At 32.8% G+C, this 16,681-nt stretch overlaps 2 protein-coding genes across 3 annotated transcripts; one reads left to right on the forward strand and one right to left on the reverse strand.

The window, feature by feature from the left end:
* Positions 1-6,612, forward strand: LOC111383297 (polyadenylate-binding protein 7). The gene is made up of 10 exons (XM_023007379.1): positions 1-485; positions 1,601-1,719; positions 1,844-2,037; positions 2,152-2,411; positions 2,509-2,615; positions 2,689-2,878; positions 4,172-4,461; positions 4,593-4,739; positions 5,608-5,781; positions 6,232-6,612. Exons 1-10 carry the CDS (start codon positions 290-292, stop codon positions 6,427-6,429), a joined length of 1,875 nt encoding a protein of 624 aa, XP_022863147.1. The 5' UTR covers positions 1-289; the 3' UTR covers positions 6,430-6,612.
* An 11-nt stretch (positions 6,613-6,623) lies between these two features.
* Positions 6,624-9,316, reverse strand: LOC111383298 (peptidyl-prolyl cis-trans isomerase FKBP16-4, chloroplastic). 2 transcript variants are annotated; one of them, XM_023007381.1, is made up of 10 exons: positions 9,161-9,316; positions 8,915-9,043; positions 8,542-8,594; positions 8,351-8,406; positions 7,934-7,991; positions 7,578-7,652; positions 7,352-7,441; positions 7,148-7,225; positions 6,932-6,972; positions 6,624-6,827 (listed from the first exon to the last, which is right to left on the reverse strand). In XM_023007381.1, the coding sequence occupies exons 1-10, from the start codon at positions 9,228-9,230 to the stop codon at positions 6,800-6,802; spliced, it is 678 nt and encodes a 225-aa protein (XP_022863149.1). In that variant the 5' UTR covers positions 9,231-9,316; the 3' UTR covers positions 6,624-6,799. The 2 variants fall into 2 exon arrangements, with proteins under 2 accessions (XP_022863149.1, XP_022863148.1); XM_023007380.1 differs by having other exon boundaries at positions 8,542-8,597.
* Between the last annotated feature and the right edge of the window lie 7,365 nt (positions 9,317-16,681).

Below are 16,681 nucleotides of genomic sequence, written 5' to 3' on the forward strand. Positions count from 1 at the left end.
TTGAACGAAATTCGAATTCCAATTTTATCCTCATCTTCTATCCATAATTCTCTTTTCCTCTTTTCCAAAATTTTCCTTATAATCGTATCCTCTTTTTCTCTCTCTATTCTCGGTATCTATTTACTCTCAAATTCATTCATTTCCATCTAATTTTGCTTCCCCATTCTCTCTCTAAACCTTCAGTTTCTTTACAGAGACACGCATATTTACATACATACAGTTACACACACACACACATATATAAAGATATATATATACAGATAAATCTACTAATTTGTTGTGCTAAGATATGGCAGCAGAATCGATGGTACCGGCGACTCCGGCGTCGTTGTATGTGGGGGACCTGCAGCAGGATGTGACGGATGGGCAGTTGTTTGATGCATTTTCGGAGTTTAAGAGTCTGGCATCCGTACGTGTCTGCCGTGACTCCTCCACCGGCCGCTCTCTTTGTTATGGCTACGTTAACTTCATCTCCCCGCGAGATGGTACTATTTTGTCTACGTGCATTGTATTTTTATTTATCGATCTGTACATGCGTGAGGCGAAGTGTGTGTGGGAGGAGGGGAGTGGATCGGAGTGATATTGTGTTGTGATAGGTTTTTACGATTGAATTTTCCTTCAACTCGATAATTTTAGTTTCTCTGCTAAAATTCGATGCGAGTTTTTGTTTGAATTGGCCGGATTGGTCATGTTCATAAAACTAAATTGATAAATGGATAAAAAAAATTTGGTCTCGGAATATTACAAATCGCCACACCTATGCAAATTGATGCATGCACATTTTTTGCAGGCCTTTAGCATTTCGTATGTCTTGATCACGATTTACTGATGAATTGCTTCAGTTTATTTGTCAAGTTTGAAAATTAAGATTCGAACTGATTTGCAGATTTCCCCCTTTTTAATGGTCGAAGAAGAAAAGGCCTCATGTAATTGATTTCTTTTTGTAAGTGGAAAGAGAGTTATCATCAATTTATTATTTGCTCAAAATCATGATGCGTCTATGAGATTTGCGTTCATGCGTTATCTTTTGTGTGAGAGCATACTTAGTGGGTCATCCCATCTGTACTGGATTAACAGAGATTTGAATTTTAGACCCCATTTGGTAGTCATTTTATTCAAAATACATTTTTCTCTTACTTCTTTTCAACCACACATTCTTTAATAAAATAATATTATACGTAAATAAAAAAAATTTCCTTATTTTTCAACCACACATTTCACATCAATTTAATATTTTAAAATACATTTTTATATAAAAATGTCTATCAAACGCTAATATTGTTTCACGGGTTTGCATTTTATTGTATTTGACCATATCAATTAACAGTTCAACTGTAACAGAGGGAACACTGAAGAGATGATGCAAAATATTGCTTAGTAAATGCCTTTGGTAATCCAGCCAGTTATTAACTTTTCATTGCTATAAAGATTCGAGGGAGGATGACATCTAGTCTGCTACATATTTTAATAGTTGGGTTTTTTTGTGAGGCTTATAATTTTGCAGTGCCATCATTTTGATTCGCCTGTTTGACATTGATAACGGTAGCGTCTTTCCTAAATAGAGTTACCATACTAACTCTTTCCCATTTTCTTTGAGTAGCTCTCCATGCTATTGAGATGAAAAATCATTCTACATTGAATGGCAAAGTAATAAGGGTTATGTGGTCGCATCGTGATCCAGATGCAAGAAGAAGCGGGATTGGGAATGTGTTTGTAAAGGTATATTGTTGTTTTAATGCACAAATATTGTTGGTTTGCTGTGAATTATCCTTATTTCTTTCGCGATTCACTTATTTGATAATTTTGAACTGGTTCACACTTTTATTCTGGGCTTTGTCTGCAGAATTTAAGTGAGTCTATTGATGGTGTGAAAGTTCAAGAAATGTTTCAGAAGTTTGGTAATGTATTATCTTGTAAAGTTGTCACATCTGATGATGGGAAAAGCAAAGGATATGGCTTTGTCCAGTTTGAGAGTGAAAACTCTGCAAATGCTGCCATCGAGAACCTTAATGGGTCCGTCGTTGGAGACAAAAAGATGTAAATTCTATCTGCCTTGTGTATTTATATATGAAAGTTTTTGATGGTGCGTGATAATTTTCTTATCATTAATAAATGTTTTGCTTATAACCCAACGACATTTTACTTGCACAGTTATGTCGGCAAGTTTGTGAAGAAGAGTGAGAGGGCTGTAACCAATCCTGAAGCAAAGTACACAAATCTGTACATGAAGAATTTGGATTCAGATGTCACCGAAGAACTCCTTTTGGAGAGGTTCTCTGAGTATGGAAAAGTTATGAGCGTAGCCATCTTAAAAGATGAGAATGGAACATCAAGAGGCTTTGGATTTGTCAACTTCGAGAACCCGGACAATGCCAAACTTGCATTGGAAGCTTTCCATGGAACACAACTTGGTATGGTCATCAATTTCTACTGAGCTTAATTGTATGATGAAGTTGCCAAAGCTGCTATTTGAAACTCTTTTCTTATCATGTTGTTTGTTCTGAGTAGGCTCAAAGGTTTTATATGTGGCCCGGGCACAAAAGAAAACAGAACGTGAAGAAATGCTACGCCGCCAGTTTGAGGAGAAAAGAAGGGAGAAAATCTTGAAATACAAGGTTCTTTGAAAACTTGTAAAAATGTTTATATCATCTATATGTTTATAATTTTCTTTCAACCTTCAAATTTCAGGCTTCAAATGTGTATGTGAAGAATATTGATGATGACGTAACTGATGATGAGCTATGGGACCACTTTAGTCAGTGTGGTACAATTACTTCTGCGAAGCTTATGCGAGATGATAAAGGAATGAGTAAGGGGTTTGGATTTGTTTGTTTTTCCATGCCTGAGGAGGCGATTAAAGCTGTGAACACTTTTCACGGTGAGTATGTTTACTGAGTCAAGATTGAATGGAAAAGCAAGGCATCTAAAGATAGGCATGTGACTATGTACATATATTTTGGTTCCAGAGATTCAGGCATACTTGCATATTTTGTTTATTCTGTTTGATTTATACATAATTTAGTTTAACAACAGACAATTAGACTGTTGTATGAACTTTTCCTCATCATGATGCAAATACGCAACTGTTGTGGCATGAGGAACTAACAAAGGCTGATCTCATTACTGACCAATATAATGGTGGTCATGACATTTCAGAGCTGGTTCCCTTATGCCGCTATTGTGACTGTGCATCACACCTCTATGTGCAATTTATTTTGCTTAAATGCTATTATTGAGATACCATAAAGGTGTTGCTATTTTACCATTTTATATCTGTGGTAATTTTATTTATTTAATTTTTTTTTCATTATCATATTATACCCATTTTCATACATTCAAATATTTGGAGGAGTGTGAGTATCATTTGGAGCCAAGTTTTTAATTATGGTCTTGACTCTTCATGCACACTAGATCCTCTTTGATCTGAAAATTATAGTTTGCATCCTTCAGGGTATGAGACTGTTTAAATAATAGTAGAGGCTCAAAACCCCAACGTCGGTCATATTCCCGTAGGGCTTAAAAAGATGAGATTTTCTCTCGACTAGCTGCCCCATGGCCACTCTCCTCTCACCTGCCCTCCGTGGATGGTCTCTTCTAAATTCGATAGCATCAAGTGTAGGATATGGTTGATGTTAGGTATTTTATAAACACATAAGTTGATCTCTTGGACAAAAAAGTCAACAGATGCTATGAGAATTTCTGAAACTTCTACTGATATCTTTGAAAACTTGAGGCTATTTTGTCCAAAATTTTGGAAGTTTCTCTTTGGTGAGCTTGTGGGTTCTAAGTTTTTGAGGCGGATGTTTAATTCTCTATCACGGTATGCAAGCTCTTCCATTGTCTTGAACCCTGTGTAGAAATTGGTTGCATTAGGTGGAAAACCGTTTGAACAATCATTTGCATAGCAATTGCAAATGGCCTCTTGGAATCTTTCCTTTTGCTTTAGACGCTGGATAGTATTTTATCATTTTCCCTGTCTCAGCAAATACCATTGGAAATCTCCTAGGTCTATGTTGCCTACAGTTGATGTTGAACCTCGAGTAAACATTACTTTCTTATCTTTTTCCCATAGGTAGATTCTAGATTTCATTTAGTTTTATAGTGCTAAAAATTCAGTACTCGGAACAGTTATGTATTGTGATGCTGAAGTATTGTCCATGGATGTTTACAGGTTTCATGTTGCATCGGAAGCCATTGTATGCAGCTATTGCTCAGAGGAAAGAAGAAAGACAAGCTCAGCTACAGCTACAATATGCGCACCGTATTACAGGGTTGGTAGGACCTTCGGCTGTTATTCCTGGCGCTTATCCTACTCTTTACTACCCGTCTCCTGGTGTTGTTTCACAAGATCCTGCACGACCTGGTTTGATGTATCAACCTCTGGGGATGAGGCCAGGATGGAGGGCAAATGGCTTTGCAGATCCTTCCAGGCCTGCTTTTCAAACATCTCCTGTTCCCTTGGTTAGTTTTAGGAAAAGATCTTGTTTAGCACTGAAGTCTTTTAAACTGCTTCTCTGATGAATGCCAGTCTTCTGTTATTGTCTATGTGCTCTCAAGATGTTTATTTTCTTCCTTTTTCCTCATTTTTACAGAGTCCTAATAATCCAAGACCTAATAGACAAAACAGGGGTAGGATGAATGGGCATGTGCCACCCCAGGGTGGCGTTCCCACATATTCTTCACATTTGCAACAACCAACTCAATTTATGGTATTACCGAAAGATTCAAGCAAGCACCAGGTTTATTTATACTTTTATTTTGACTTATACACCACGTGTCCATAATTTTTTTTCACTGAGTTTTAGACTTTATGCTATTGATATTCCATGTATTGTTCCTTGCCTATATGTGGGGAAAATATATGCTATAGTTAAGTACTTATACCAATCCTTCCATTTTCAATGTCTTTCACATGAACTGATAGTAGAGTTATGTCACAGAAATAAGGAACATCTTTTACCTGCTAGGCCTGTCTTTTTTTCTTTTCTTTCTTTTTGTTGATGAGAAGGCAATTGCTTTTGGGGGTGGGGGTGGGGGTGGGGGGATTGAGTGGTGGCACTTTGTGCGACTCTACACTGGTAGGGTTTTCCACATTAGGAGTCTGGGATGCTCAGTCTATAAATTTGTATGGAATTTGTTTATGTATCCGTTTTTTAAGAAAATACCAGCTTCAACATCACAGCAACAGGGTAATATTTCCTGGAAGAAAATGGCTGGTGAGTGAGTTTATGTTATGTGTGTTGCTACAAAATTTTACCTGAACTTCATTAAGAACGAGAAACACTAATATTTCACCATTGCTTTATTATGTTTAAGGGAGAAGGGGGCACCAAATAAAGCTTATTGGATTTTGTGCAGACTTTACAACCTTTTCATATTTCAATGTTAACTACCTAGGCTTGAATTAATTCTGTTTGGATGAAAAAATGTTCTCAAATACCTGCTCATTTTGTGAATTATGCCCCACTTATAAAACTGTCCAATATAGACACTTTTGGTACTTTGATGCTTCATTTATTGTTCAACTCACATTAAAGCTCCTGAGCTTCAAAATGTAGTGTTTGTGCAACTTATACCAGTACAAAAAATTTGTGTAAACTTTTTCAGCATGCTAGGCATGTCTATGTGCCAAATGGGCGTTCACATGAGATGAGCAAAGGATCTCCCGTTCCCATTGCTGATGGATCAGAGGTGTTAAGTAGCCAGCTTGCTGCAGCTCCTCCAGAGCAGCAAAAACAGATGCTTGGGGAGCGTCTGTATCCCCTCGTCAGTCAACATAACGTAAAATCTTCTCTTCATAATATTTCTTTCATTTTATACTGCTATATTTGGATGTACGGATTTTATATAGTTTTTTGGTCCTTTTGTTTGATTCAAATATGTGTTTGTATATATTATTAATCTCGTAGATTGGTTAGAGCTTTTCTGATCACGATTCTATGCATAAAAATAACTGATTATTACTGAGAACAATGCTTAGAAGAAGATCAATTTAGGGGTTCATGATAATTATTTAGATGGCTCGATCATGTTTTGCATGAATAAATGATTTTGCCAAACACAGTGCTTGCTTTTCCTGAAAATCCTACCCCCACCCCAAAAAAAAAAAAAAAAAAAAAAAAAAAAAAAAGAAGAGAGAGAGAGAGAAAAATGAAGGGGCATCTAAAATTTATAATCTTGCTTCAAAGGTTATGCTAATGGAATTTCTATGCAAATTCATATTCCTTGCAGCCTGATCTTGCTGCAAAGATAACGGGTATGCTTTTGGAGATGGACAATTCAGAACTACTACTACTATTAGAGTCACCGGAATCACTAGCTTCCAAGGTGGCAGAAGCTGTTCAGGTTCTCGAGCTCTCAAAGGCCAAATTGTCAAGCCAAGATGCAATTCATTCAAATTATCTTTCTGCCCAAGTTGCAGTCAACTGAGAGGAAAGTGATAGTCATTGCTAGCCTAGAAATACTGTCTTCTACATCTAATTACCTTTTTGATGCGTTCTTGCTTAGTAATTTAGATATGATGGAGTTGCAGTTGTTACAGACTTGCGCCCATGAGCATTTAAATCTCATGACACAGCTTTTGAGTTTCTTATAAGAATTTAAATCTTATGACGCTAACCCAATTGAATGTACTGAAACAATTCTATAAATTGTAATGAGTAGTATGATATCAATTCACAAAAACATAACACGTCCTGTGCATCAATAACTTGAAAGTAACTTGGCGGCTCGCATTAAAAATTATCCAAGTATTAGCAAGACCTTGTGAATTTCCACTCTCAGGAGCCGAACAATTCAATTATCCTTCAACGACTTTCACAGGAGATCTGCACAAAGAAAATGCTGTTAGCATAAAATGTAATGTCATACTAGAAACGAACTGCAATTTGGTACAGAAAGACCAAGAATGTTCTCAAGAACGATAACATACCCAAATGGACTTTGTTTGATGGCCAGTAGTTCCACGTCCAACTGCAGATCGAGTTTAAGAGTTATGGAATGAACTTTGATCGGCTTGAGGGGAAAAAATAACGATAGAGGAGCTCGTGCTGAAGTCTTTTAGATAGGTGGTCTAAAGTCTTTTATTGTACTAGTAGAAGTAACTTCATAAACCATGACCTCAAAACAAGAAACCACGACTTATTACCTCAATAGTTGCATTTGGGGGAATTTCCTGTACCCCTTTGCTACCATAAGCTAGCTCGGGAGGAACTATCAACAGCCGCTGCAAAATATAAATATTTCAACTAACAAGCAAGAATAGATGAACCCCTTATTGCAGATTGTGGATTTACTCATTAACATTCGATGCAAATGTTCTATGCAGATTCGTGTCAGAGATTCATCTCACCTGTCCTCCTACTTTCATGCCTTGAACTCCCAAGTCCAATCCTTTAAGAACATTACCCCTCTTCGACTCACCAACATCAAATCCATAAGGCTAGATCAACCAGAAAAGCGGATGTAAATTAGTTTAACAACATGCTAGCAGAACTTTACCGTTCAAAATTTTGTAACAAAATACGCTAGATATATTGAATAGCTAAGCGAACAATAAAGTACTTCTCAAATTTTACCGTTCCACCACCAACACCAAGACCTTGTCTACTAGTCATAAAAGTGATTCCCTTCCACTTAGCGACATAATGGACCTAAATGTGATGAACAGTGACACAATTCAGTTTACTGAGTAGTAGATATTGCGCGGTTCAGAATAATCTCATAAGTTCTTCCATGTATATTACAGAAGACGAGAGAGAGACAATCAGCGTTGGAGAAATTATCAAAGTTAATGCCTCGTTACAAGTCTAGAATAAGAAAATCTTGTGTACTACCTACTACAGAGGATGAAGAAGTGTGTGCATTTCATATTGTGAAAATCAACAAAGTAATGTACACAGATATTAAAGCTTTTAACTTTGTACAGTCATACTGCAACCCGAGATCCCTTCACAGCTTCAGGTCCGCCACCAACTTTCAAGTCATAATACCTGAAAAATTATACATTATAAGAAAGTTAAGCTACGATCTGTCTCTGGAGGAATGCACGAAACGTGCATCAGTAACTTATTCTGTAGATGAACTCGAGCAGATGAATGAAAAACTAGTAATTTTGATTTTGGAAAACCGTACGAGTTTCAGATTATAATAGCACGCACCATAACTAATCCCACAAAATAACTATTATAGGTTTTACGGTAACAGAGCGAAGAACAACATTATTGAATCTTTAGAGTCTTAGCAGTAAAATTTAATTCAATATTTACTGGTTGAATAGGAGAGGCATATAGTAATGGACACCCAAAAATTGCAAAAAGCAGATATTCGAGAATTGTTAGCATATACTAACTTCAGACCATTTGGGAGAGTTGTATATTCATTCTCGGGTACTTTGGCGCCCCTAAGCTGCAGCAAGTAAAAATCAAGAAAATTGAGGTTTATAAGCAAAATGTAATACATTTACACGTGAATGTGAATACTTTTGCGAGTAACTAGAGTCGAGATATATTAGATTTTGCAATTGTGCAACAGATATCTTACAGCTCTTCTACTTGTGCTTGCAGCACCAGCTGCTCCACAGAAAGAAATTCCAGCTGCTGATTGATGATACAAATGTAAATATGATAGTTAGTAACTAGTATGTGATAGCGATTTGAATTATAACTGAATTTAAGAAATTTGATTGCCCAATAACATTATTTTGACACGAAAAGACAAAGGCATACAGATCAAATTGTCGCCAAGGAATTGGAGAATTCGATATTTGATCGATTCAATCCTAATCCTACTTTACAAGATTCCTTTTCAATAATCAACAAATATTCATCAAGAGAACCCAGAATATACAAAAGATTCTATAAAGTAAAAAAATCTTATATTAATAAGGGAAAACTCTGAGATTAAATGTGGGAACCTGCAGCAAGAAGACAAGCCGTGAATGCCCTCCTTCCCTCATTTTGAAACGACATTTTCAGCACAGAAGCCTCTGAAGAAGAACAGCGGCACGGAAAGAATGATGCATCCTTGTTGTAGGTTCTCTTTCCTGCAGATGCAAAAATTCTCTCTTTAATTTCCAAGAATCTTGGCCGTGTAATTTGCAAAGACTATATGCAACAGGAAGAGAGAGAGAGAGAGAGAGAGAGAGAGAGAGAGGACTCACTTGTAAAGAGAAGTGAGTGATGAAAGAGAGTGGGTTTGAGAGGATGGTGAAGAAGGAGAGAGGGTTCCATGACTCACAGATTTTCAGTTGCAACTTGCAATGGCGGTTGAGAGAGTGAATGCTTCTTTGATTAGAGAAAGAGATAAAAGTACTATAAATTGCAGCCACATCTTGGCATATACATGTCTATGGTCCAATAGTATGATAAAGATCTTCTAATAATGTCATCACTTGCTTCTGGTCCTGTACAGCGGCATAAATAAGTGACGTCAAAATGGATGAGTCCATCCGACTTGATTCAGATCAGTTGTAGGTTTGAATCCATCTACTTAAAAATATAATTGAATAATTTATGCAAATAAGTTACAAATTCAAACAATTTCTCAAGGAGATGTTCAATTTCTCTCTCTAATCAAAATACTACTTTTTCTTATTACTTTTGTAAGCTAAACTTTGTAATACAATGTGTTACAAATATTTCGTGGCTTGTATTCATTCTGTAACTGCCATAACTTATAGCAGACTATGTTACATTGGTAATCTTATGTCGTTGCCAGCACTCACACCATACGGTGTTATGCGATCGTCACTTAAATTTTATGTAGTAATCAAATTTTTTTCATGTGTGATTCAAATATAATGAGGTTCACAAATCTGCTTGGGGGTGGATCATCGTGATTTAAATCTGTTGTTAGCAAGTGGTGATCTTAGTTTTTCCATTAAGTTCACAGAAAATGTTATTTTGCTCAAGATGTCCTTACCTTAAGTGTCTTATTATCAGCTTCCACAACTCCATTGGTCTGGTGGTGTGGTGGTCAAGTGATTGGAAACATAAATGTACTCATGTTCTATATTGGTAGCATAATGTTCTGTGTTGGTAATGTTCTGTGTTGGTAACATAATGGCATATGAGTGGTGGATGAGTTGTGTGGTAGAAGATGTAGATCGGTAGCATTAGGGTTGTCGTTTATTTGGTTTGGTTTGAGTTATGGTTTACTAGCTCGATTTCGAGTGTGATGGTGCTAAAAGTGATCTTTGCGAGATAATGGGTGATGGTGGTCAATCACAGGAGACGGTCATGCTTGGAATAGTGTCATCGGGTATATTAGAGTTTATGATGGAGTAACACGTGTTACTCTAAATATAACATAGTAATATATATGCTACTCCATGAATTAAAAAAAAAAAAATAATACAAGTAACAAAAGGTAACAAAATATGTTATGCCTCTAAATCAAGATGGATCGGCTACGATCTGACTTTTTAACGAAATGGGTTAACCCAGCCATGGTGACTTAACTCACCTTGACACCACTACATAAATTGGACCGATTTCAATCAAAATTTTCCTCACAACAAGTGAATTATGAGTTTATAACATTCTGCTTGAAATAATATCTAACCCATTGATGTTGAACAAACCACTCATTCTAAAATATAATGGAGTCTAGATGCATTCTTAATCAGTGTACTAAAATGCACGCATATGCTTCGCCTATATTTGCGGTCGCATATACTCGATGCATTTTCGAAACGTGTCGCATATGGGTGTGCGTATGATAACGTAGTTAACTCATTTCGTTGACCACATGCTTGTTTAAATGCTAATATAAGCACTCTTTTGTATTAAAAATTATGTCTAGACTACTCTTGAAAAGCTCAACCTATTTTTATAACTTAAAAAAATAGAAGCAAATTGAACCTAACAAATATTAAATTAACTCAAATCACCCAAGTCAATAAATTATATATAGCAATATAGAGTTTTGACATTTAAAAAAATTAAAAATTAAAAATCAAAACAAATTTTTGTAGAGTTGAAAACTATCTACTCTGAGCCTCATTTTTCTTTGATCTTTCTCTAATTTTACTTGCAAGTGATGTTTGTAATGAAAAATTTCGGATTGTTGATGACTGATGATGAGGAGAAGGTTAATAATATCCTATCAACTATAAGAGATAGTAGAAATTCTCAAGTTGAAATGAGGGGTCCGATGAATATGATTTTACATCGAAGGACATGGAAGATGAGTTGAATGAAGAGGAGTTTGCATTGGAATTTGATAAAGAATTAGACAATTATATAGAGTTCTTTTTTTTTTTTTAAGTCGATATTCGTATCTAATCTTATAAGGAAGAATTCGGGCTACAAGGTATGCGACAATCATAATGATTAGGATTGCAGAAGTATAAAAGTCATTCATAAGTACTACATATTTACAACAGACCTCCTTGAATAAATTTTTACATAATAACTATTTCATTGAAACATTATTTGGTAAAAATCCGATAGGACAAAAATGCCAACAAATAAGAAAAGAGTAAAAAATAATTTGAAGTAACAAAATATTACCTTGTTAAAACATTGTCAAGAAAACCTAATAAAACAAAACTTGATTGAAGGAAAAGCAGTCTGTTGATCATCCTGATTTCAATTTTTGTATCAAGCGACCCATTTTTTGTACATCAATGTCTTCAAAAAAATTTAGAGAGACAAAACATGATGACTGTAGTAAAATAATGGTTCAAAAAATATCTCTTCTTGATTTTTTTAGGAGTCTCATATATATCAGAGTATTATTTTGAGGGTAAATGTCTTGTATGTAGAATATATCCTGTTAAAACCTTATTAAAAAAAATTATAATGAAGGAAAATGAGTACATTTTTCTTTTAAATACACTACAAAATTTGCCCCATTAAAAACATTGCTACGAAAATTCAATGGGATAAAACCTTAGCCAAGAAAATAAGAGTACAATACGTATTTATTCCCCCTCACAATAATATTACTTGAATTATATACTTCAAGCATATTAAATATTTCAAGATAAAATTAATAGTTATATCAAATGAGTTGACTATCACGTATTTTAAAGTTCATGTATCATCAAAATAGCATGATATGGATTCATGATTTCATCCACACGATCTTTGCGAAATTTACGATGACATTTTTCTCATTTTCTTTTTGCATGAATATACATCTTTAAATTTTTGAACTGCAGGTCCTGAAATTTAAGGTTTTCTAGTAAATTTCATTTAGGATTACACCCATTTTGTTTGTCCAATCAATATTTCTATCGATATATTTTGATACATTTATTTCAATACCTCGTTATATGATGCAGTACATCATGTACAAAATTGTTATCGACAACTTTTTTCTATTTCTTTCTTCATAATTACATAACTTATTGAGATATCTCAATTTTCAATTATTTCAAATACCTGAACCTGTTCTAGGGCTTTAAAAATTATTAAGTCTAAATACTTATCAAGAGTACAGGCCTTTTTAATATGTCCATCATTGCTAATTGTTCTATTTTTGTTTAGAAATTTTTATATTAGAATCGAATATTGTTATGTTTCAGGCATGCCACCAAATATCATATTCACTGATAGTCCTTTAGAATGTTAATTCGAGTTTGAGCATTTAAAATTGACATGTGAGATATTATTGATTTCCTTAGCCAGTAAATGCATTTAAATAAATTATTTTTCGAACTTCTAGTTCGAATTATCTTTTGTGAGGATTTAGATAGAGATGCATTTATAAATCATTTTCTACTTCTTAATTCCTCCCCCCAATATTGAAAGAATTGTTCAATCAAAATTGACAATCAATAAATTGGAAATATCACATACTTGAGATAAAGGTTCAAACTACCATTTCTTCTCAGTATTCTTTACATTTCATCATAGTACAATGTGGTGGATTATTTGTACATATATTACACTATTAAATAATTAGATGAAGAAAACATGCTCTGATTATAAGCCAATTATAATATAGAGAACTTAATGTTGACATAATGTATAATAACATTCTCTAAACAGAAATAAGAACTACTTTGTTCTCAATTAATTTTATTGTAGGTATTTAACAAATAATAGTGTTAAACCATTTATCAACACTAGCATTAGTGTAACTTACCTTCTTGATTGTACAATCTAAAAATTATGCTTATAATATGAGCATAATTAAGCAAACTTTTTGTTGCGAACATCATGCAATTATCTAGTATTCATATCAAATATATTAAATTCAAATAATATTTAAATATTCAACGCGTTAGGTGATAGGGCCCATTTGTCACCCTAACTAATTTTTAGAAATATAGAGAATTCAATACCTATTTTAGCTAATAATAACTAATGAAAAAAAATTTATGAAAGAGAACAAACATCATATTTGATTTTATTGGATTGACGTATATACTGGTTCTCAATTGAATATCCATTTAAATTTTTAATTCCGCATGATTATTGATCCAATAATAGTCTAACTGCTTATGTCAAACAATAAGACAAGTTGAACTTCTAGTTCAATATAAGATATATGTCAATCATCTAATTTTGAAGAATATGATCAAATATTATATACGGGTATAATATTCAATCAAGTAGATAAACTAATCAATGTCAATATGACATGAGTTATATGTTATCTTTCATGGATAAACACAAATTCAAAATGATATAATTCTCGAAACATGTGCTATTATTAAGAACACATTGTATTTTACCATCGCTTCCTTAATAGCAATATATCAATATTCTTTTGGAATAATAAAAGTTATAATTTAATAATTTATTCTTTTCAGGAGCAATAAAATATTATTATAATTTACAAATTATGGCCCTGATTGATCTATCTTCTTTCAAAAAATACATTCTTAAATAGTGATTTGATATCATTTCAACCACATATTATTCTATAAAATAAATTACACCCAAATTTAAAACTTTTTCTTATTTTTTAACCATACATTTTCAATCAATACACTATTAAAAAAATTCATTCTTATGAAAATAATGTGACTCAAACAAGATCTATAATTCTAGTCTTCAGGAGGAATTGGATATTATTATAATAAATTATACAAATATTTACTCTACAAGAGTAAAAATATAATTTACATTAGATAGTATTTAACTATAGTTTTTGAGAGTAAGTAAAATTTAACTAGATTATCAATATATAAATACGTATGCAAGAATAGACACGTAGAGAAATGGAGTAATTTAATNGATTGTACAATCTAAAAATTATGCTTATAATATGAGCATAATTAAGCAAACTTTTTGTTGCGAACATCATGCAATTATCTAGTTTTCATATCAAATATATTAAATTCAAATAATATTTAAATATTCAACGCGTTAGGTGATAGGGCCCATTTGTCACCCTAACTAATTTTCAGAAATATAGAGAATTCAATATCTATTTTAGCTAATAATAACTAATGAAAAAAATTTATGAAAGAGAACAAACATCATATTTGATTTTATTGGATTGACGTATATACTGGTTCTCAATTGAATATCCATTTAAATTTTTAATTCCGCATGATTATTGATCCAATAATAGTCTAACTGCTTATGTCAAACAATAAGACAAGTTGAACTTCTAGTTCAATATAAGATATATGTCAATCATCTAATTTTGAAGAATATGATCAAATATTATATACGGGTATAATATTCAATCAAGTAGATAAACTAATCAATGTCAATATGACATGAGTTATATGTTATCTTTCATGGATAAACACAAATTCAAAATGATATAATTCTCGAAACATGTGCTATTATTAAGAACACATTGTATTTTACCATCGCTTCCTTAATAGCAATATATCAATATTCTTTTGGAATAATAAAAGTTATAATTTAATAATTTATTCTTTTCAGGAGCAATAAAATATTATTATAATTTACAAATTATGGCCCTGATTGATCTATCTTCTTTCAAAAAATACATTCTTAAATAGTGATTTGATATCATTTCAACCACATATTATTCTATAAAATAAATTACATCCAAATTTAAAACTTTTTCTTATTTTTTAACCATACATTTTCAATCAATACACTATTAAAAAAATTCATTCTTATGAAAATAATGTGACTCAAACAAGATCTATAATTCTACTCTTCAGGAGGAATTGGATATTATTATAATAAATTATACAAATATTTACTCTACAAGAGTAAAAATATAATTTACATTAGATAGTATTTAACTATAGTTTTCGAGAGTAAGTAAAATTTAACTAGATTATCAATATATAAATACGTATGCAAGAATAGACACGTAGAGAAATGGAGTAATTTAATTCGTGATTTTACATAGAAATAAATTAATATTCTTCTGAAATATTGACATTAACAATTCTTTCTACCTTCGAATTAAATGATGTGACATTAAAATTTGTGCTCTACATGAGCAACAATACAATATTCGTTTAAAATAAATTTAGTTTAAGTTATGCTTTTTTCAGGATCATTAAGACAATATTCTTATGGGATATTGAAATTGTAATATCATGCTCGTTGGAGTAATTAATATTCTTTTAAAATATTAACATTATTGTGTTGTTTCATAAGGAACGATATTTTGTTTGTAGTAGACAGATCCACGAGTAATATTTTTCAAAAATATTAATCATAATGTTGTGCTACTTCAAAAGCAACAACAAAGTATTATTTAGAAATAATAACTCTTCACGAGTATGCTTTCTATAGCAGAATGTTAATTAATTACAAAGTTGTGCTTCTTCAAAAGTAACGTCATGATAAATTATGAATTTAAAGTTTATATAAGAATAAAAATATTTAATCTGATTAAAGGTAGAAAGAATATTAAATGATCAGCATAAACATATATATTTCATAAGGGTAATTGGCACAAAATGTCTTTATCTTTCAAGTTTATTGTGAAAAACATCCATACTTTTCATTTTTAGGTATTATCGTCCTTACCTTTCACATTTCTTTGCGCTGAATGTCCTCTTTTATCATTTTTAATGTATAACGATCAAAATACCCTTCCATTTAAATAAAACAAAAAAAAAAAAGAAAAGAAAAATAAAAAATGAAAAATAAATTACAACCTTACTCTTAAATGTTTTAAAAAATGCAAGTGCGACCAAATAATTATTAAAAGGCCTAATAGCACAAAAATGTCCCTACGTTTGGCCTATAGTGTGAAAAACGTCCCTACGTTTCAAATGGATAAAAATGACGTATTTCATAATGAAATGTGGAAATAGAGATGAAAACAAAAAAAAATTGAAATGTATGGATGTTTTCCATAAGAAGTGTCAAACGTAGGGATGTTTCTTGCTATTGCCTTAATAAAATATTAAAAATAACCAAAAAAAAAAAAACTCACTCTCTCTTATCATCTTCTCCAAATGGGACTGTCATTTTAGAAATGAAAAACTCCGACCAACCATCGTCCAAATACCGAATATCCATACCACTGAACTATCTGTTGATATTTTAAGATTATGAAGAGAGGCGCCCTAGTGAGTATAGTCATTAGTGTATTTGAAATGGTATAGGTCTCTCCGAAACAAGTAATGTCGTCAGTATTTGCATTCGCGAGTTGGGTATTTTAGCTTGCAATTTCGAACAAATCTATTGACATGAAGATTTCAAAGTTGGATGTTGGATGGTATGTGTAGAGAGAAATGAGGGGCTTTCGGTGGTATGGTGGTCCAGCAGTTTGGATG

The sequence above is a fragment of the Olea europaea genome, unplaced genomic scaffold, assembly GCF_002742605.1.
Source record: "Olea europaea var. sylvestris unplaced genomic scaffold, O_europaea_v1 scaffold2655, whole genome shotgun sequence".
NCBI lineage: Eukaryota > Viridiplantae > Streptophyta > Magnoliopsida > Lamiales > Oleaceae > Olea > Olea europaea.

Bases quoted from the DNA above. Each gene is read 5' to 3' on its own strand.
- LOC111383297 (XM_023007379.1), top strand. From the start codon at position 290: ATGGCAGCAGAATCGATGGTACCGGCGACTCCGGCGTCGTTGTATGTG. The intron at 1,720-1,843 runs GTATATTGTTGT...CTTTGTCTGCAG, and splicing joins TTGGGAATGTGTTTGTAAAG to AATTTAAGTGAGTCTATTGA. The intron at 2,616-2,688 runs GTTCTTTGAAAA...TTCAAATTTCAG, and splicing joins AGAAAATCTTGAAATACAAG to GCTTCAAATGTGTATGTGAA.
- LOC111383298 (XM_023007380.1), bottom strand. From the start codon at position 9,230: ATGGAACCCTCTCTCCTTCTTCACCATCCTCTCAAACCCACTCTCTTT. The intron at 8,598-8,914 runs GTTCCCACATTT...ATCATCAATCAG, and splicing joins GGCTTGTCTTCTTGCTGCAG to CAGCTGGAATTTCTTTCTGT. The intron at 7,442-7,577 runs GTAAAATTTGAG...TGGTTGATCTAG, and splicing joins TTGGTGTTGGTGGTGGAACG to CCTTATGGATTTGATGTTGG.